At 36.6% G+C, this 15,890-nt stretch overlaps 1 protein-coding gene across 3 annotated transcripts in view; it reads right to left on the reverse strand.

Moving 5' to 3' along the window:
• APOLD1 (apolipoprotein L domain containing 1) overlaps positions 1 to 15,890 on the reverse strand; it is a 65,759-nt gene that overhangs the window by 47,709 nt on the left and 2,160 nt on the right. For 2 of the 3 annotated variants that reach the window (XM_074269150.1, XM_074269149.1), the window contains exon 2: positions 8,034 to 8,154. The exons of the other annotated variant lie outside the window; for it this stretch is intronic. Coding sequence is in view for 1 of the 2 variants with exons in the window: in XM_074269149.1 (XP_074125250.1) it covers positions 8,034 to 8,154 (121 nt within the window). In the remaining variant the exon portion in view is untranslated. The remainder of the gene's footprint in view (positions 1 to 8,033; positions 8,155 to 15,890) is intronic. 3 annotated transcript variants of the gene reach the window in all.

Genomic DNA, 15,890 nt, shown 5'->3' on the forward strand with positions numbered 1-15,890 from the left:
CCTCTCAATCTGCAGTACTCTTCGAAACAAGCATGAAACTGGGTTATTGGCTGTTTAATATATCTTGTAAAATACTAAAATAAACAATGGTGAAGAAAAAGTAAGCACAGTGGAAAGGGAAACAGGAAGTGCTGATCAGTACAATTCACTGAAAAAAAAAAAATTCTAGCCAGTGCTAAACTTTTATGACAAGACTAAGAAATGACTTTTCCTCCTTAAACACCAGAGGGGGCAATTCACACAGAAGCTTCATCCCTGAAGGGCTGTCTCACCAAACCAAGTTTGTTCAGCACCACCAATTCCCCATCTCAACCACCATTACTGTTAGCAGTGCAGAAGCAAAACAGATGATCTCATAGATTCTCAAAATGAAAGAACTGGAGCAATCTGAGCACCAGCATCTCTCAGTATATCTAAAGGTAAAAGAAGTATTTGAACATCACATTCCACCCTCCTTTTTCTAGTTTCTTTCTCCAAAAACTCTTTTCAAACAATCTCATGAATTTTCAGAGTTTATGATCTCACTGGCCAATATGATCCTGCCAATGTAACAAGATTACATCTATTAGGTTGGACTTTCCTCTTCATCTTTGTCTTCTTCATCTCCTTTCAATGGTACTTAATCCTTTCTGGGTCACAGACCTCCTTGGCAATCTGGTAAAGTCTATGGATTCTTTCTCAGAACATTCTGTAACCCTTGTTTCAAAGGGCTAATTGTATAGAACACTCTCCTCATTGCTAGAGACTGATTATTCTATGTCCCAAGTCTGTGTGAGGGGTTAAGCGAGTTGTGGAAAGCAGGAGAGAAAGAAATCGGTTCTTGAGTCTCTTCAGATTCTTCTAACTTCCCAGGGCTTCTGCTAGTCTCTAACATCAAGAGAAAAGACAAGTGAGATTCCAACCCCTTTTCAGGGCTATGAAGAAAGACTCTGGGAAGAAGTTACATGTAGAATTTCAATCATGTTTTTATTCCCAGTTGGCTAAGTTAGAGACTTCTGGGAATTTTCCTTTTTAAGGGAGACCTGGGGCTCTCTTGGTTGAGCTGAATTATCTAGCTCCTAATAGGAGAGCTCCTTAGATCTATGTTATCTATATATATATTATCTATATATGGTCTATAATCTCATATATGTACTTTCTCAAATTTCTACTTTGATGGCCAGTTATTTAAATAATGAGTTGGAAGTCATTTTGTTTTGTTTTGTTTTCTATTTGCCATATGTGTTCCTTGTGAGATTGGTATTTGGTGAAGAGTTAAGCCTTGGTTACAAAGCTTAGGGCCCCAATTCACCATAACAAATAGTGAAAACTTTAAAATTGTATTCCCTACACTAATAATATTTAAGAGAGCAGATAGATGTAATTCTATCTTGGTACCTCAAAGCAACCAATCTCTGGTCCCTGTCTCCTCCTGTTTCTAGCAGTAATCAGTCTCCTGTGAGAAGGGTAGAGGTAAAATATGTTGGAGATATCTATTCTTGCTTCCCTATGAGCCACATACATAATCCTTCATTACAAATATTTTAAATGAAAAAAATTAAAACTATAAACAATTATGTTAAAATACAGTTATCAAAATATTCTTAAAAGTTTCACAGATGCTAGATCCATTCTTCTAGGCTAGGGAAAAGAAATATATTGAGAAATGAAAATGATTCAAATATAAAATATTTCTATGTAAAATTTAAAATAAATTTAAATAGAAAAAAGAATCCCACAAATACATGTTTCTCTTTCCTCTGCTGACCCTTTACTCCACTCTCTTTTTCTCTTTGTTGCTCCTTCTCCCTTCCCCACTGTTTGCCACCCCAGCTACCTTGTCTCTACCTGCTGAGTGTTACTTCATGTATTGCCACTGTCCTCTGTTCCAAGATAAGCTGCTACTAGGGATGGGTCTCTGCTGTCTTATGCTGGACGAAGCTTTGCTTCCTGTGTTCTGCCTGGTATACCAAGATGAAGGTCACTTCCCTCTGCTTAGACCTGAGTGTCCCAGAATGCAAAGCCTTATGGTAACCTATGTTACTCTACCCACCTGGACTCAGCAGAAGAACTATGGATGCTACTACTGCTGGGGCTTGATTCTTCTCTTCTCTGCTTGGATTGAGTGTTACAGGCCAAAATGCCACTGCCTCTGTCTTGTCTACCATAATTAATAAAGTTACATGGCTACATGACTAAGACAGTTCTGAAGGATTTTGGCCACGTCAGGATTTGATTTCCCCTATCACAGTGATCAGCGAGACAGCGAGGTAGTACAATGGATCTAGAGTCAGAAAACACAAATTCAACTCCAGCTTCAGATACTTATTAAATGTGTGATCCTGGAAAAATCATTTAATCACTATTTGCCTCAGTTCTCTCCCCATACAATGAAGGTAATAATAATAATACCTACTTCCCAAGGTTGTAGTGAGGATCAAATAAAACAACATAAAGGACTTACATAATTCCTGACACACAGTAAGTGTGGCTTGTACCTATCCTTTCTGTCTGTGACTATCCATTTTAATGCAGGAAATTATTCCTGCTGACAATTGGTTCTTCCTGAGGGAGCCTGGAGCTCTTAATATCTCAAACTCACAAGGGTGCCTCCAAAACTAGTTAATGTCCAGCTCAGGATCGCATGTGCAGTTAGGGAACAGTAACTGGGGGCTCTGTAAGGGCCTCTCACTGGAAGTTCTAGAGAAAAATAATTACAGTTCATAGTTCATGGGAAAGAGAATAAAAAATTTTAATAGATGCAACACCCTTGCTTATCATCAGCAAATTAAGTGGGGTCATAATGGCATGTTTGTCCATATTTCCAACTTTATAAATGTCTTTCAACAACTAGGAAAAATGGAGTATTGTCCTTTTAAGCTCCTGTCCCAATGGCTTATACCAAAGAATCACAACAAAATCCATGTGCCATAAATTCCGGTTGATCCCTAAAATACCAATTAAAAAAAAAAATTTGAACAGTTCCTTCAGCACAGTCATTATGTAGTCCTAAAATTCCAGGAATCTGCGGTGGTTTGCATTCTCTCACTGTTGGGGTCCCTTTTTGCCATCTTACAAATAACTGGCTATATCCATTTACAATTATATGACCAATTACTTTTTCAGCTGTCATTTCTAAAAAGCCATTCAAAATCAAACATTTTTTTCTTCATTTACACATACAGTGTAAGGAGGGTGATAATGAACATTAGCAATATAAAGGCATTCAGTCTCAAGGGAAAACATTTCTTTATCTTTATAAGGGATGGGGAGGGAGAAATCACTTTTAAGTCTCCAAATTCAATTCCTTTTAACTAATTCGAAGGTAAACTTGAGTTCTAAGGAAATCCCCTCATAGAACCTGCTAGGCTAAAAAAGTCCAGGGGCAACCTAGTAAACCTAAAATCTGTGTTTTAGCTCTTATTCTCATTGATCCTTCCTTGCTGAATAGCCACAAGCTATTTATTCTTAAATCTCTCAGTGCTGAAGGAGCAACTAACTAAATACATCAGCAAAAATGCCATTAAAAGAACAGTGCAAAGTGACAGATTAAAAAAAACTAATTTCTTCTTAGGGTGCATTGAGAGGGATAGCTTCCAAGAAGGAGAAGCAGTTGCTCGGGACCTTGCCCTGCTCAGATGAGAGCTGAATTGGGCCTGAACACCATAATTAAACTAGAGAGCACCCAAAGGAAGACCACAAAAATCTTGAGATATCTTAAATACTACCACATGGAAATTAGCTGAAAGAACTAGAGCCTGAAGAAAATGCATAATAATAATAATTGTTGACATGTAAATAGTGTTTTAAATTTTGTAAATATTTGCAAATATTGTCTCATTTCATCTTCACAACAATCCTTGGAGTAAAATATTATAACTTGTGTAAGGTTATATGGCAACTAAATATCTGAGACTAGATTTAAACTTAGGGCTTTCTAACTCCAAATGAAGTACTTTATCTACCTTCTAGCTCCCTACATAATAGCTTTGTTCAAATATTTGTAAGGTTGTCGCTTAGAGAAGAAATTATATTTTCCTAGAGGGAAGAACCAGGAATGACAAGTAGATGTAATACAGAGGACAATTTAGCCTTGACATCAGGACAAACTTATTAGAACTGTCCAAAAGAAGGGACTACTTTGGGTGTTATTGGGTTCTCCCTTATTCAAAGTCTTTAAACAGAGGGAAGAATCATGTTGAGAATATCTTTTGAGGAATAAGATAGTCCACAAGGCCATTAAAATCCCTTCCACCCCTAAAAATTCTCAGATTCAATTACAATAGTCCTTCTAGTGAGGTTTGGATTAACTACCTTGCAAGATAATCAACAAAGACCCCAGATTTATATTTCTTTGCAGCAATAAAGAAGCTTCTCATCTTGGGATGGAGACTAGAAAGCAGTTTTCTGTCAGCCGTAGTTTTTAAAAATTTTTCTGCAGAAGGAAAAGAAAATTAGAAAGAAAAATGTATCAAGCAGTGACAGCCTCTCTTCCAAGATACCAAATCCAGGTCTTGTAGCTGCTAGAAACTTTGCTTCCCTGGCTCACAGCTTGAGTTAATAAAAGAATACACCAGAATGACTGAATTGTGGCTTCTAAGAGAAACTGCTGGAACAATATTGAAACTACCCCCTCTCTGCTTCTCCCTTTTGTTTTATTTCCAGGCTAACTTGAATTGGCTGGGCAGTAGCCCAAGAGATCGCTTTCCTGGCTTCAATCAATAGATTGTCTGGGGTCTTTAAGCATTTTGGGAATTCTATTTGCAATTTGTATTTTTAAGATTTTTAGCTTTGCAAAGAAAGGAAGTCATGTGAAAGTGGGACTTTCACTCTCGACTAAATTCTAACAAGCTAATCTCATTATCCCAAGCTGGTAGGCTACTTTGTACTAGTGATGGCCTGTGAGATTTTTCTCTTACTATAGAGAGAGGGTGGTATTGTGTAAAAACCTCAGGAAGTCCAACCTTGATGATCTAAGGTGATTCCAATAGACACGGGATGGAAAATGCCATCTGCATCCAGAGAGAGAAGTATGGAGGCTGAATGTAGATCAAAGCATAGTATTCTCACCTTTTTGTTATTCTTTGCTTGCTTGGTTTTTTCCTTTATTTCTTTTTCTTTTGATCTGATTTTTCTTGTGCAGCATGACAAATATAGAAATATGTTTAGAAGAATTGCATGTTTAACCTATATTGGATTGCTTGCTTTCCTAGGTTGGGGGGAGGGATGGAAGGAGAGGGAAAAATTTGAAACAAGATTTTGCAAAGGCAAATGTTGAAAACTATCTTGCATGTATTTGGGGGGGGGAATAAAATATTATTAAAAGAAAAAAAGAAAGAAAGAAAGAAAAAGAAATCATAACTTGAACTAGCCACAGTGACCTCTGCTGGGCAGCATTTTGATTCTTGAAATTAAGATTGCAATGCACTGAGAAATAAGTGAAAGGAGGAGAAATGGAGACAATGAGTGATTTTTCTAGATGTTTAAAAGAGAAGTGCTATAGAATTGTAGCTTATAGTTTAGGTGTTGCAGGTCAAGTAAAGAATTTCTAAACTTGGACATATTTGTAAATGGCAGTGGATTAAAGAAAATGAAGATTCAGGGGGGTGGAGGTATGATCAAAGGGGCAAGCTGGTGAAGGAGAAAGGATAGAGTAAGATCAATAACATAAGGAGAGGGGCTGGCCTTGGCAAGAAGGGCAAAGGAGAAGAGAATGGGAAATGATAGATTTAAAATGAGGAACTGGGGGATTTGGTCTAAGACACAATTAAATCAAATTATCCAAGAGCCCTTAAAGATGAAAAGGATAAAAGAAAGAGAAGAAAAATATTTTTTTTGTCATTTCTTGAACGAATTATTTTCACCATCCATAACAGTGAAACCATGACATTGAATTCACAGGTTTATAGCTTTGGAACAGGAAGGGATCTAAGAGGACATTTAGACCAATTACCTCATTTTGCAAATAAAAGAATTAAGATCTACAAAGATGAAATGATTTGCTCAGGATCTCAGAGGTGGTAAATGACAGAGCTAGGACTTGAACCTAGGTCCTCCAATTCCAAGTAGAGCACTTGTTTCCCACTGTAGCATGATGCCTCCTAATATCTCAAGCTTCATTATGACAAATGAAGAAGTAGAAATGACGCTTAAAAAAAAAGACAGATGGGAAGAGGAGGTGGACAACACCAAATCTGCAGAGCAGAATTTCTTACCAGTACAAGGAACCTATGGAAGATATCCAAGATTGGGGGATCATGTGGGGCAACTTGGACAAAAAAAGCTTCAATCAGCTAAGTCAACTAGAGGTATTCTCAATGCTTATAATTAACTCAGTGCTTTTTTTAAATGTTGGGAATGATCTCTAAATGTCTTATTTACTTATAGGACTGAACCTAAACTACCAAATCACTGGCAATTCTAGCCCAGAACATTCTCAAGGGCCAAAACTGTTTTGCTTTTCTTCTTATATGTCTGGCACTCCACAGAATATCTAGCATATAGGCATTTAATAAATGCCTGTTGATTAATTGATTGAAAAACACCAAGACTATAAGATCTTCTTGTTTGCTTTGTTGACATAGAAGAATAAAAAGAAAGCCTTAAAGATTGTCTTCTTTAGCATCTGCTAATATTGTATAAGATTCCTTGAAAGATACATTGATCTGATTTTTCTTGTGCAGCATGATAATTGTGGAAATATATATATATATATAAAAGAATTGCACATGTTTAACATATATTGGAGGGAGAGGATGGGGGAAGGGAAGGAGAAAAACTTTACACAAAGTTTTGCAAGAGTGAATGTTGAAAACTATGCATGTATTTTGAAAATAAAAAGCAAAAAAATAAGATGCAATATAGCTTTGTTCAATAACCTTCTTATTATCAACATCAACCATGGTATAAAATAAAAAAAAATAGATTCTTATGAAAGATGTTCAGCTCTTTCAAAGACAATGTCCAGCACAGAATTTAAATGGAACAAAGATTCCTGATAGATGGTAAGATTTTCATATGCTATTTTTTATAGGCAACATTGTGCTGATTGCATCAAGCCTCAGAACATTCAGAACCTCTTTAACTAGCTCTACAATCACTCAAAAAAGTTCAGTCCAATATATCCATGCCAGAAAAACAAAATAAAGAAAACACTAATGTGCAGTTGGTGGAAACCCCATTAAGTTAATCCACCAGTACATATATCTTGACAAGTATTGAACACAGATGAATAATAACCTGAACCAGAATTGAGAAAGAAAAGGGGAAGATCAGATTGCATTTGTTATTATTGTTTTAGGAATCCACAAAACTTTATTTCTCTTTATTGTGTGTTGTACAAAAACACAAATAGAAAGAACATTTACAGTAAAACAAAATAAAAGCATAATAGGAACATAATTTTTCTGAAAATTTTATAGAATGCTTCCTCATGATATCTAGCTAGCTATCATCCCCACTTTCTCTTCCATGGATTTCAGAGCTCATAGTGAGGATCTTTTACCCAAAAATTATGTTCTTCTCTCCAAACTTTTCTACTGACATATGACAAGTCATTTCAGATTTTCCCCTGAGTTCCAAAGTAGTGCTGAATTCAATCAGTTCATCTGCAAAGGTATTATTAATCATGCCTTGGTTGAGGATGACTGTCACCATTGAGTGATCATACAGAGCCCAATCCAGGGAATCTGTGTCCTTTCCATAAGACTCACTTATGAGCTGAAAATTGATTTCTCTTGTAGAAAAAATGCTACTTTTTTTTCTTTCTGTGCAACTCCATCCTCAAGATAATCACAGTCAAACACCAGGACCTTTTTTTTTCACTGAGTTGTTGTTAGTTGTTGGTTGGTTGTGGTTGTATTGGTTGCTATTGTTTCAAATCACCTTCAGGTTGGATTGACTATCAGTTTAGGCTCCTGCTCTTCAACTTTCTATCTGTGATAGTTCATGGTCAAAAATTAGGGGAGTGATGTTGAATGTGACTGTCATTTTCACACTATTTAATGTCTAGACTAATTTAATTTCTGTTCCATGCACATCTAGTTTTCAGTTACCAGATATCTTGGAGAGATGTTTGTGCTTCTGGATTTTTCTTATCCCCTTTGGTCTCATCTGTCAGGGATTCTGCAAAAGTTTTGCCTCCATCATGTATATAAATGGCAGGGAAAGCATGACCTGAGCCAAAAAGAGGAAGAGATACAAGAAAAATCAAAGCCACCATAATTCTATATGTTTAATAATTCTAGGCTGTTCTTATGAGTATATAAGTATATTTGTACATACACATATACACATATCTTTTAAAACTAAGGTGTTCCCTTACACAAAAACCCAATGTTATGATAACATTAATAATTGTTATAAATCATAAGGTTACAGAGCTGGTGCTAGAAAGGACATCAGAAATGAAGTAGCCCAAGCTCTTCCTTTTAATAGTGAGGAAACTGAAGCTCAGTTGAGATTAAGTAATTTGCCTAAAGTCAATAAGTGTCAGAAACAGACTTTAAACCCAAGTCCAAAAATTTATTTTTTGAATGGTTATAAATAAGAGAATAACATTTTCTCAAAAGAATTAAAATTGTGAATCATCCAAAAGGCAATGGAAAGACACCTGTTGGGAGTAAGTAGGTTGCAGCATGTAATAAAATGCGCTAAAATAAATAGTAGCACATAATAATCATATGAAAGAGATAGGGATATTCAGGGAACTGTATTGCTACTCACAAAATATAAAAAGTAGTAGATAAAGGTTTCTTATGTTTTACATGGATTCTTTATAAATAACTTATGGACACAGACGAAATTTTCACATGTTTAAGCATGGATTATTTCAAACAGTAATAACAAAAGTCAGCATTTGAATTGGGCCTGGAGTCAGTAAGATTCTAGTCTCAGACACTTACTAGCCATATAACTACGAGAAAGTCTTTTAATCCTGTTTGCCTCGTTTCTCATCTGTAAATGTGCTAAAGAAGGAAAAAGTAAACCACTGCAGTATCTTTGCCAAGAAAACCCCAAACGCTGTTACAAAGAATTGGACACAATTAAAACAACTGAGAAAAAAAAAAGCATTTATATAGCTACAACTTTTCAAATACTATCTTATTCTATTCTCACAAGTAACCCAGGAAATAAGTTCTGTTATCATACCTATTTAACAGATAAGGAAACTGATGCAGATGGCAGTCAAATGACTTGTCTAGGTTCACATAGCTGGTAAATCTCTGAAGCTGGACATGAATTTATGGTCTTTGATTTGAAGTGCAACTCTTTATCTGCTATGAAACCAAGCTGTCTTTGAAGGTAGGAACAAGAACTAGGTAAATAAAGCAAGTGTGCTTGGTGATGCCATAGTGCACAGAGTGCTGAGCCCAGAGTTAGGAAGATTCATCTTCCAGAGTTCAAAGCTGGCCTCAGACGTTTAGTACATGTGTGATTCTATGAACCTCACTTGATTCTGTTTGCCTCAGTTCCTCATCTGTAAAATGAGATGGAGAAGGAAATGGCAAACCGTTCTAATGTCTTTGCCAAGAAAATCCCAAATGGGGTCAAGGAGAGTCACACACACACACACACACACACACACACACACACACACACACACACACAAATGAAATGACTCAATGACAACACCAAGAGCCAGGCACTCTGCTAAGCACTGTGATAGAAAGAAAAGCAAAAAATACAGTCCTTACTCTCAAGGTATTCACAGTCCAATTTGGGGGGGGGGGAGGGCGGAGTAGCACAGAAACAACTAGGGACAAACAAGATAGATAAAGAAATCGGAGATAGTCTCAGAGGCACTAAGAATGAGGAGAATCTAGAAAGTTTTCTTGTAGAAGATGGAATTTTAGTTGAGACTTGAAAGAAAAGGTGTAAAGATGAGGAAAGAGGATTCTAGGTATGGAGACAGTAAAATTATTAGGAATTGGAGGTTCTAATTGGAGAAAAAAAGGAGGTTAATAACACTGAGCTAAAGAGTACATGGTGGGGAGATTGGAAGAAAATAATTAAGGTATGAGAAGAAAAGCAAGAAAGGATCAGATTATATGAAAGGCTTTGAAAGCCAAATAGAGAATTTTAATTTTTATCATCATCATAATTACTTAGAACATAATTGTCAGGACTCTCATTATTCTGTCAGCCTTGGTATTTTTGTTATCAGTATCTTCTATCCCTCTGATTGGAGGGCCAGAAAAGCGCTCCTCATAAAGATTTCATTAAAGGAGAGCTCCCAGACCAGCCATCTCTTCATTTCATACTTAGTTGTAGTTCTTTGGATTTCTCCATCATACCTTATTCCTAGCACAAATATCTTCCCTCCAAATTACCTCCTTTTCAGTTTGTCTTCCCCTGTGGATTGTAAGTGCAGAGACTAGCTTTATTTTTTGCATTTGAATCCCCAGAATTTAACACAGTGCCTGGTACACAGTGGAAAATAAATGTTTACTGATTGACGAATTTAATAAGCAGCCACTAGAGGTGACTTATTAAAAGGATAACATGGTCAGATCTATGCTTTAGTAAGATCAATTTGGAAGCAGAGTAGAGAAAGCTAAACTCTCCAAACATCCTCCTCCAAACAACTTTATAATGCCTCAAATCATTATAATGCCTAATGACTGAGCTTTATGTTAAGCACTTTACAAATACCTCATTTGATCTTCACAACACCCTTGGAAGGTAGGTACTATTATCTCTATTTTACAGTTGAGGAAATTATGGCAGAAGTTAAATAACTTGCTGAGGTCAGACTCAATAAGTGTCTAAGACAGGATTTGAACTCAGGTGTTCATAACTCCAGGCCTGGCACTAACTAGTTCCTATTCTCTGACAAGGAGAAAGTCACCATTGTTTGGTTACTATAGGAACATTTTTCTTTTTCTTTTTTCTTTCTTGTTTTGTTAAATATTTTAAAATTAAAGACAATATTTCCCCCTAATTGCAGGTAAAAACAATTTTTAACATTCTTTTTTTTTTTTTTTTTTTTTATTAAATTTGGGTTCCAAATCCCTTTCTTCTCTCTCTTAACTGCCCCCTCATTGAGGAGGTAAGCAATCTGATAAAGGTTATACATGTGGAACAATGTAAAGCATATTTCCATTTTAATCATTTTGTAGAAGAAAATAGCTAGCATTTCTAATACAATATTGAATAATTGTGGTGATGGACAGTTTTGCTTCACTCCCGATCTTTTGGGGAAGGCTTCAAGTTCATTTCTATTTACAGATAATTGGGCAAACTAATTGGGAAGTAAGTTAAGAAGAGATGAAGGAACAAAAAGCAAGAAAACAACAAAAAAATAAGGTTGGTCCTTGTATATATCTATGCCTGGTGGGATGAAGAAAAAAGGACTGGTGACTGAACCATGAAAAGTCACGACTTTGTTGACCATAAGAAGAAATAAGAAATGGGTCCAGTCTCTTTTGAAGTAACTGCTTTGTTAAAACACAGCCAATACCAGCTCATCCTTGGATTTTCACTGAAGTAGGAGAAGAAAAAGAGGAGGAGGAAGAGGAAGAGGATATTTTTCTTCTTTCCCCCTGCCTCTTTACATTTCCTAAAATGCAACAGAAATTTGGAAGCAGCTCTACATGTTAGCAGGTTCTGAGTTTAGGGTTCAGTGTTGGCACAAAATGAAATGATCAAAACTCAATACGTCTAGAAAAGGAAGCTTCGTATATCTTAATACAGCAAAGGATATTTTGGATATAGATATAGCTTATCTCATCTTCATATGGAAACTCAGCTAGTCATCAGGGCAGGATATAGTGAAGGACATAATGATTCCCTGTCTTCAGAAATTCACCAAATCAGAAGGAACTTGACTGCTCCCAACTATCCAAGATCGGAATTTCGTACATGTTTAGAACATCAGAAAGCACCAGAAGTTGAATCAAGAAGCAGGGTCAATTAGTTCTAAAGATATCTTTGCCACTTTTCAGGGAGAACTAATCCCTAAGAATTAGGAAAAGAGTAGGGATCTTGTGCATGGAGGGAGAGAAACTGCATCAGCGAAATGCTTATAAATATTAGTCCTATCACAAGGAATAATAAGAGATCATAGGAGCATAGTTTTAGAACAAAAAAGGAATTTTCAAAGACATCTGGCCTAATACTATTTTATAAATGAGGAACTCCCAGATAAGGAACTAACTTGGCCAAAGATAAGTCATGAGAACTGGAAGTTTTCAGTTCTGGTAGTAAACTTATGGGTTTTAAAAATTAGGAATCCTTGAGTCTACTGCTGGTTATCTAGCAGGTAGCGATATCTGTAACAATTTTCTAGAATGGAAGGATATAAGGCTTGCCAAAAGAAAATTGTCTCTACCTCTTTAGAGAATAATGAGATACCACTTCACATTTTAAAGAAAGCAGGGTTTGCAGAGAATAAACTAATTGTAGCTTAGTTGGAATATTCATTTGTCTCTCTTTAAACTGCTACCTGACTTATTACCTTATTCTCATCCTAGGTTCCAATCCAATCAAAGAGGAGCCTTCTAAGATTTAGACCTGAAATTTCATTGATGTATCGAACCCTCAAATAATGTCATTATGTCTACCAATGCAGTTTGGGACCTCCTCTTTTCCTTAAATAACACAGACAGTTCATTAGAGTGTTTAGAGTTTAAGTAATAACTCTTCCAAGGTCACACGGCCATTATCAGAAGTGAATGAATTCAGATCTTTTTGTTTCTAAGATCAGTTTTCTATCTAAAATACCATGCTGTCTTACTTGATATCTCCTCATAAATTACTAAAATTATGTTACTCTGTTGATTAGTCAACTAGTTCTACCCCAATTTATTTAATGTAATTAAATAAATCAAAGAAGCCTCTTCTCCCATAAGTTTCACTTATCACTCCCTGTGTCAGTCACCCAGTCTTACAGGGTTAAATAACATGTTACTGACTATATAATTAACTAATTGTGTAACAATGTCAGCAAAAATAATTCCAAGATAAATTTAAATATTTCAGCAATGTATCATCATGGAAAAGGTCACAACTAGAGGTATCTCTGGCCTTCAAATTCTTCTACTCTATTCTGGAAACATAGTCCCACCATTAATCTCTCTGAGGCAGTAAAAGTCTTCTCAAGAATTTTACTTATAACTTATTTTCACAGGATAAAAAAGATGACCTAATCTCTCAGGAAAGTTCTCTCAGTTTCTCTTCAGTCATAACAAATAACAGAATGTTACTCCAGAATGACAGTTAAACCCACAATGGTTAAAGTGTAGCACTTCAAGATCCTGTTCTCTTTTAAAAAATATGTGCATGCAATAAGAATCCACAATCTCTGTGGGAGGAACTCTTTATATTAGAATTATATTAAATATTGGTCAACTAGAGTGTCACCTTTCTGAAGCTATTCCCAACACAAATTGGATGGTTAGTTGCCCCACCATTAGATAATCCTGACAATCAAAGTATTGTATGGATACTTCTAAAACTAAGTTCATGAAATCCTCTTGGTGCATTCATCTTTAATAGTCAGTTGGCACAATTAACAAAAGAATTTACTAAAATGACATTGTATGGAGTAGTAATATGGAGTAAAAGAACACTTTCTTCATAAACTTGGAGTGTTCTTTCCCACAGATACATGTAGTGTCATGGGAAGGGTGGACAAACAGAGAGAATAATAGTGGAGAGGAAACATAAAGAATACATAAAATGAGGGCAACTCACACCTCCAGGACTGGAGGATATCAATGTCTTTTCTCTTAGTGTTTTTGTGCAGCTCTCCCTCTGCATCGATCAACTGGACTCCCTGAACTTATTCTTTTCTGCAGTTGTACTCTTTGACTGCCAAGCCTAACTTTCTCCCAAATTGCTGTCTGATGAACACAGTGTCTCTTATTTGTCAAGTTGATCTGCTACAGAGCCTAAAAGTAGGCCAGAGAAATCCCTCTACCTCCTCTGTATTATTGATAAAGCACAAGGAAAACTGCAAACTCCTAGAAAAACTGTCTATTCCCATTGCCTCCACCTCTCTACTTCCCATAAATTTCATACTTGATTACAAACTAATTTGTGACTTCGAAAGTCATCTAAAATAGCTTTCTTCAAAATTATCACTGATAAATTCAAATCCTACTCAGATATTTACTTAGTTTTGTGATGTGGGGCACATTGCTTAACCTTACTGAGCCTCAGTTTCCTCATCTGTAAAATAGTCATAATAAACAGTACCTTTCTTACAGGGTTATTGTGAGGAACCTGTTGTCTCGGCCATTTTAATCTAATTGTAGTCAAAAAATAGAAAATATTTTCCTAATTACTCCTTCCTTGGTCAACTTTTATGACACTATTTCTGCAACTTTCTTCTTTCTATCTGACCTCACTCTTCAGTGCCTTTTACAGGATCATTATCAGTATCCTCTTCCTAAGTATAGCTATACCCCAAACCATTTTCCTTCTCTACTTTCTCTCTCATTGGCTCCCTGGATTTCAAATTTTATCTCCTTACAGGTAACTCTCAAATCTGTTGAGATTTGAGATGCTTATGAGATATCCAAGTAAGTGCCCAGCACTTACTTGGATATCTCATAAGCATCTCAAATTCCACACGTCCAAAAACAAAGCTTATTTTCTTTCCCTCAATACTTGTACTTTCCCCTTAACTTCCCTCCTACTACTACAGACTAACACTCTTGCAAACATTCAGATTCAAAACTTCTAACTCATCTTCTACTTCTCCCTCACCCTTCTAATCAAATCCGTTGCCAGGTTTTGTCAACTCCCCGATCACATCATGTTTCCTCTAATCATCTTCACTGCAAATCCATCAGCTGCCTCATTATTTCTCTCAACTTCTGAAACAGACTCCTCATAAGTCTCCCTGCCTCCAAGCTCTCCCTTCTCCAGTCTGCCTTCCACATAGTTTCCAAATAGGTATTTCTCAAGCACAGACCCAATCAAGTCACTCTCCTTGAAAATTTTCTCTACTGCCTCCAAGAAAAGAAATCTAACCCTCTGGATGGCAATTATAGCCATTCACAATCTGTGGTTCTTCTCCCTTTCCATACTAAATCACTTTCCTTCACATTATATTTTTCAGACAAACTGGCCTTTCTGCTGCTCCACAAACTATAAACATTTCATCTCTCCACCCCCACCCCCATCAGTGACATTGGCTGTCCTTACTGTCCAAAATGGGGTCCCTTGTCATTTCCACTTCTTGTATCCCTGGACTCTAGCTCTCATTCCGTTTAACCCCTCCCCCGTTACTTTGTGTATAAATTCAATGTATGGATCAATGACAGTTTGTTAAACATCTGTCATTTGTCAGATGCTGTGCTGGGGGGAGGGAGAGGATTTTGGATCCTTCCATTAGAAAGCACATCTCTTGAAGACTGGGGCTGTTAGGACTTGTGTTTTTGTGTTTTCGGTCTGCCATCTATTACCTTTTATAGACCAAAGTCTTAATCAGCGCTTACATAAGTAAATTGAAAGAATTTGAAATTTTGGAGTAGGGAGTTCAGATTCCTAAACTGTTATATACTACTTATCCTCTTCGGTAACGAATTCAGTATCTTTGACCTCAGTTTCCCTTTTCTGTCAAAATGAAGGGGGAATGGTGCTACTGAACCGGATGACTTCCAGACTCCCAATTCTAAATCCTCTGATTTTAAAGAAGGGATGGAGGTAGAAATAGGAGACGAGATGCACTCTTGTCCAAGAGTTGGGAACATGCTCCGTATATAGCTAGACTCTTAACGCCTTGCCGGATTTGAGAGCGTTATTATACTACATCTCCGTTCAGTTTTCCTATGCGTTTTATGACTACACTTGGGCACCCTCCCCCACCCCAGTCATTATCTACCACATTTTGGAAAACGAGAAATTCAGACAGGAAGCTCTGACTCTGCCTCCGCCTACTTCCTCAAAACCACCACGCAAAC

Source organism: Sminthopsis crassicaudata, chromosome 5 (assembly GCF_048593235.1).
Source record: "Sminthopsis crassicaudata isolate SCR6 chromosome 5, ASM4859323v1, whole genome shotgun sequence".
In the NCBI taxonomy this organism is placed as follows: Eukaryota; Metazoa; Chordata; class Mammalia; order Dasyuromorphia; family Dasyuridae; genus Sminthopsis; species Sminthopsis crassicaudata.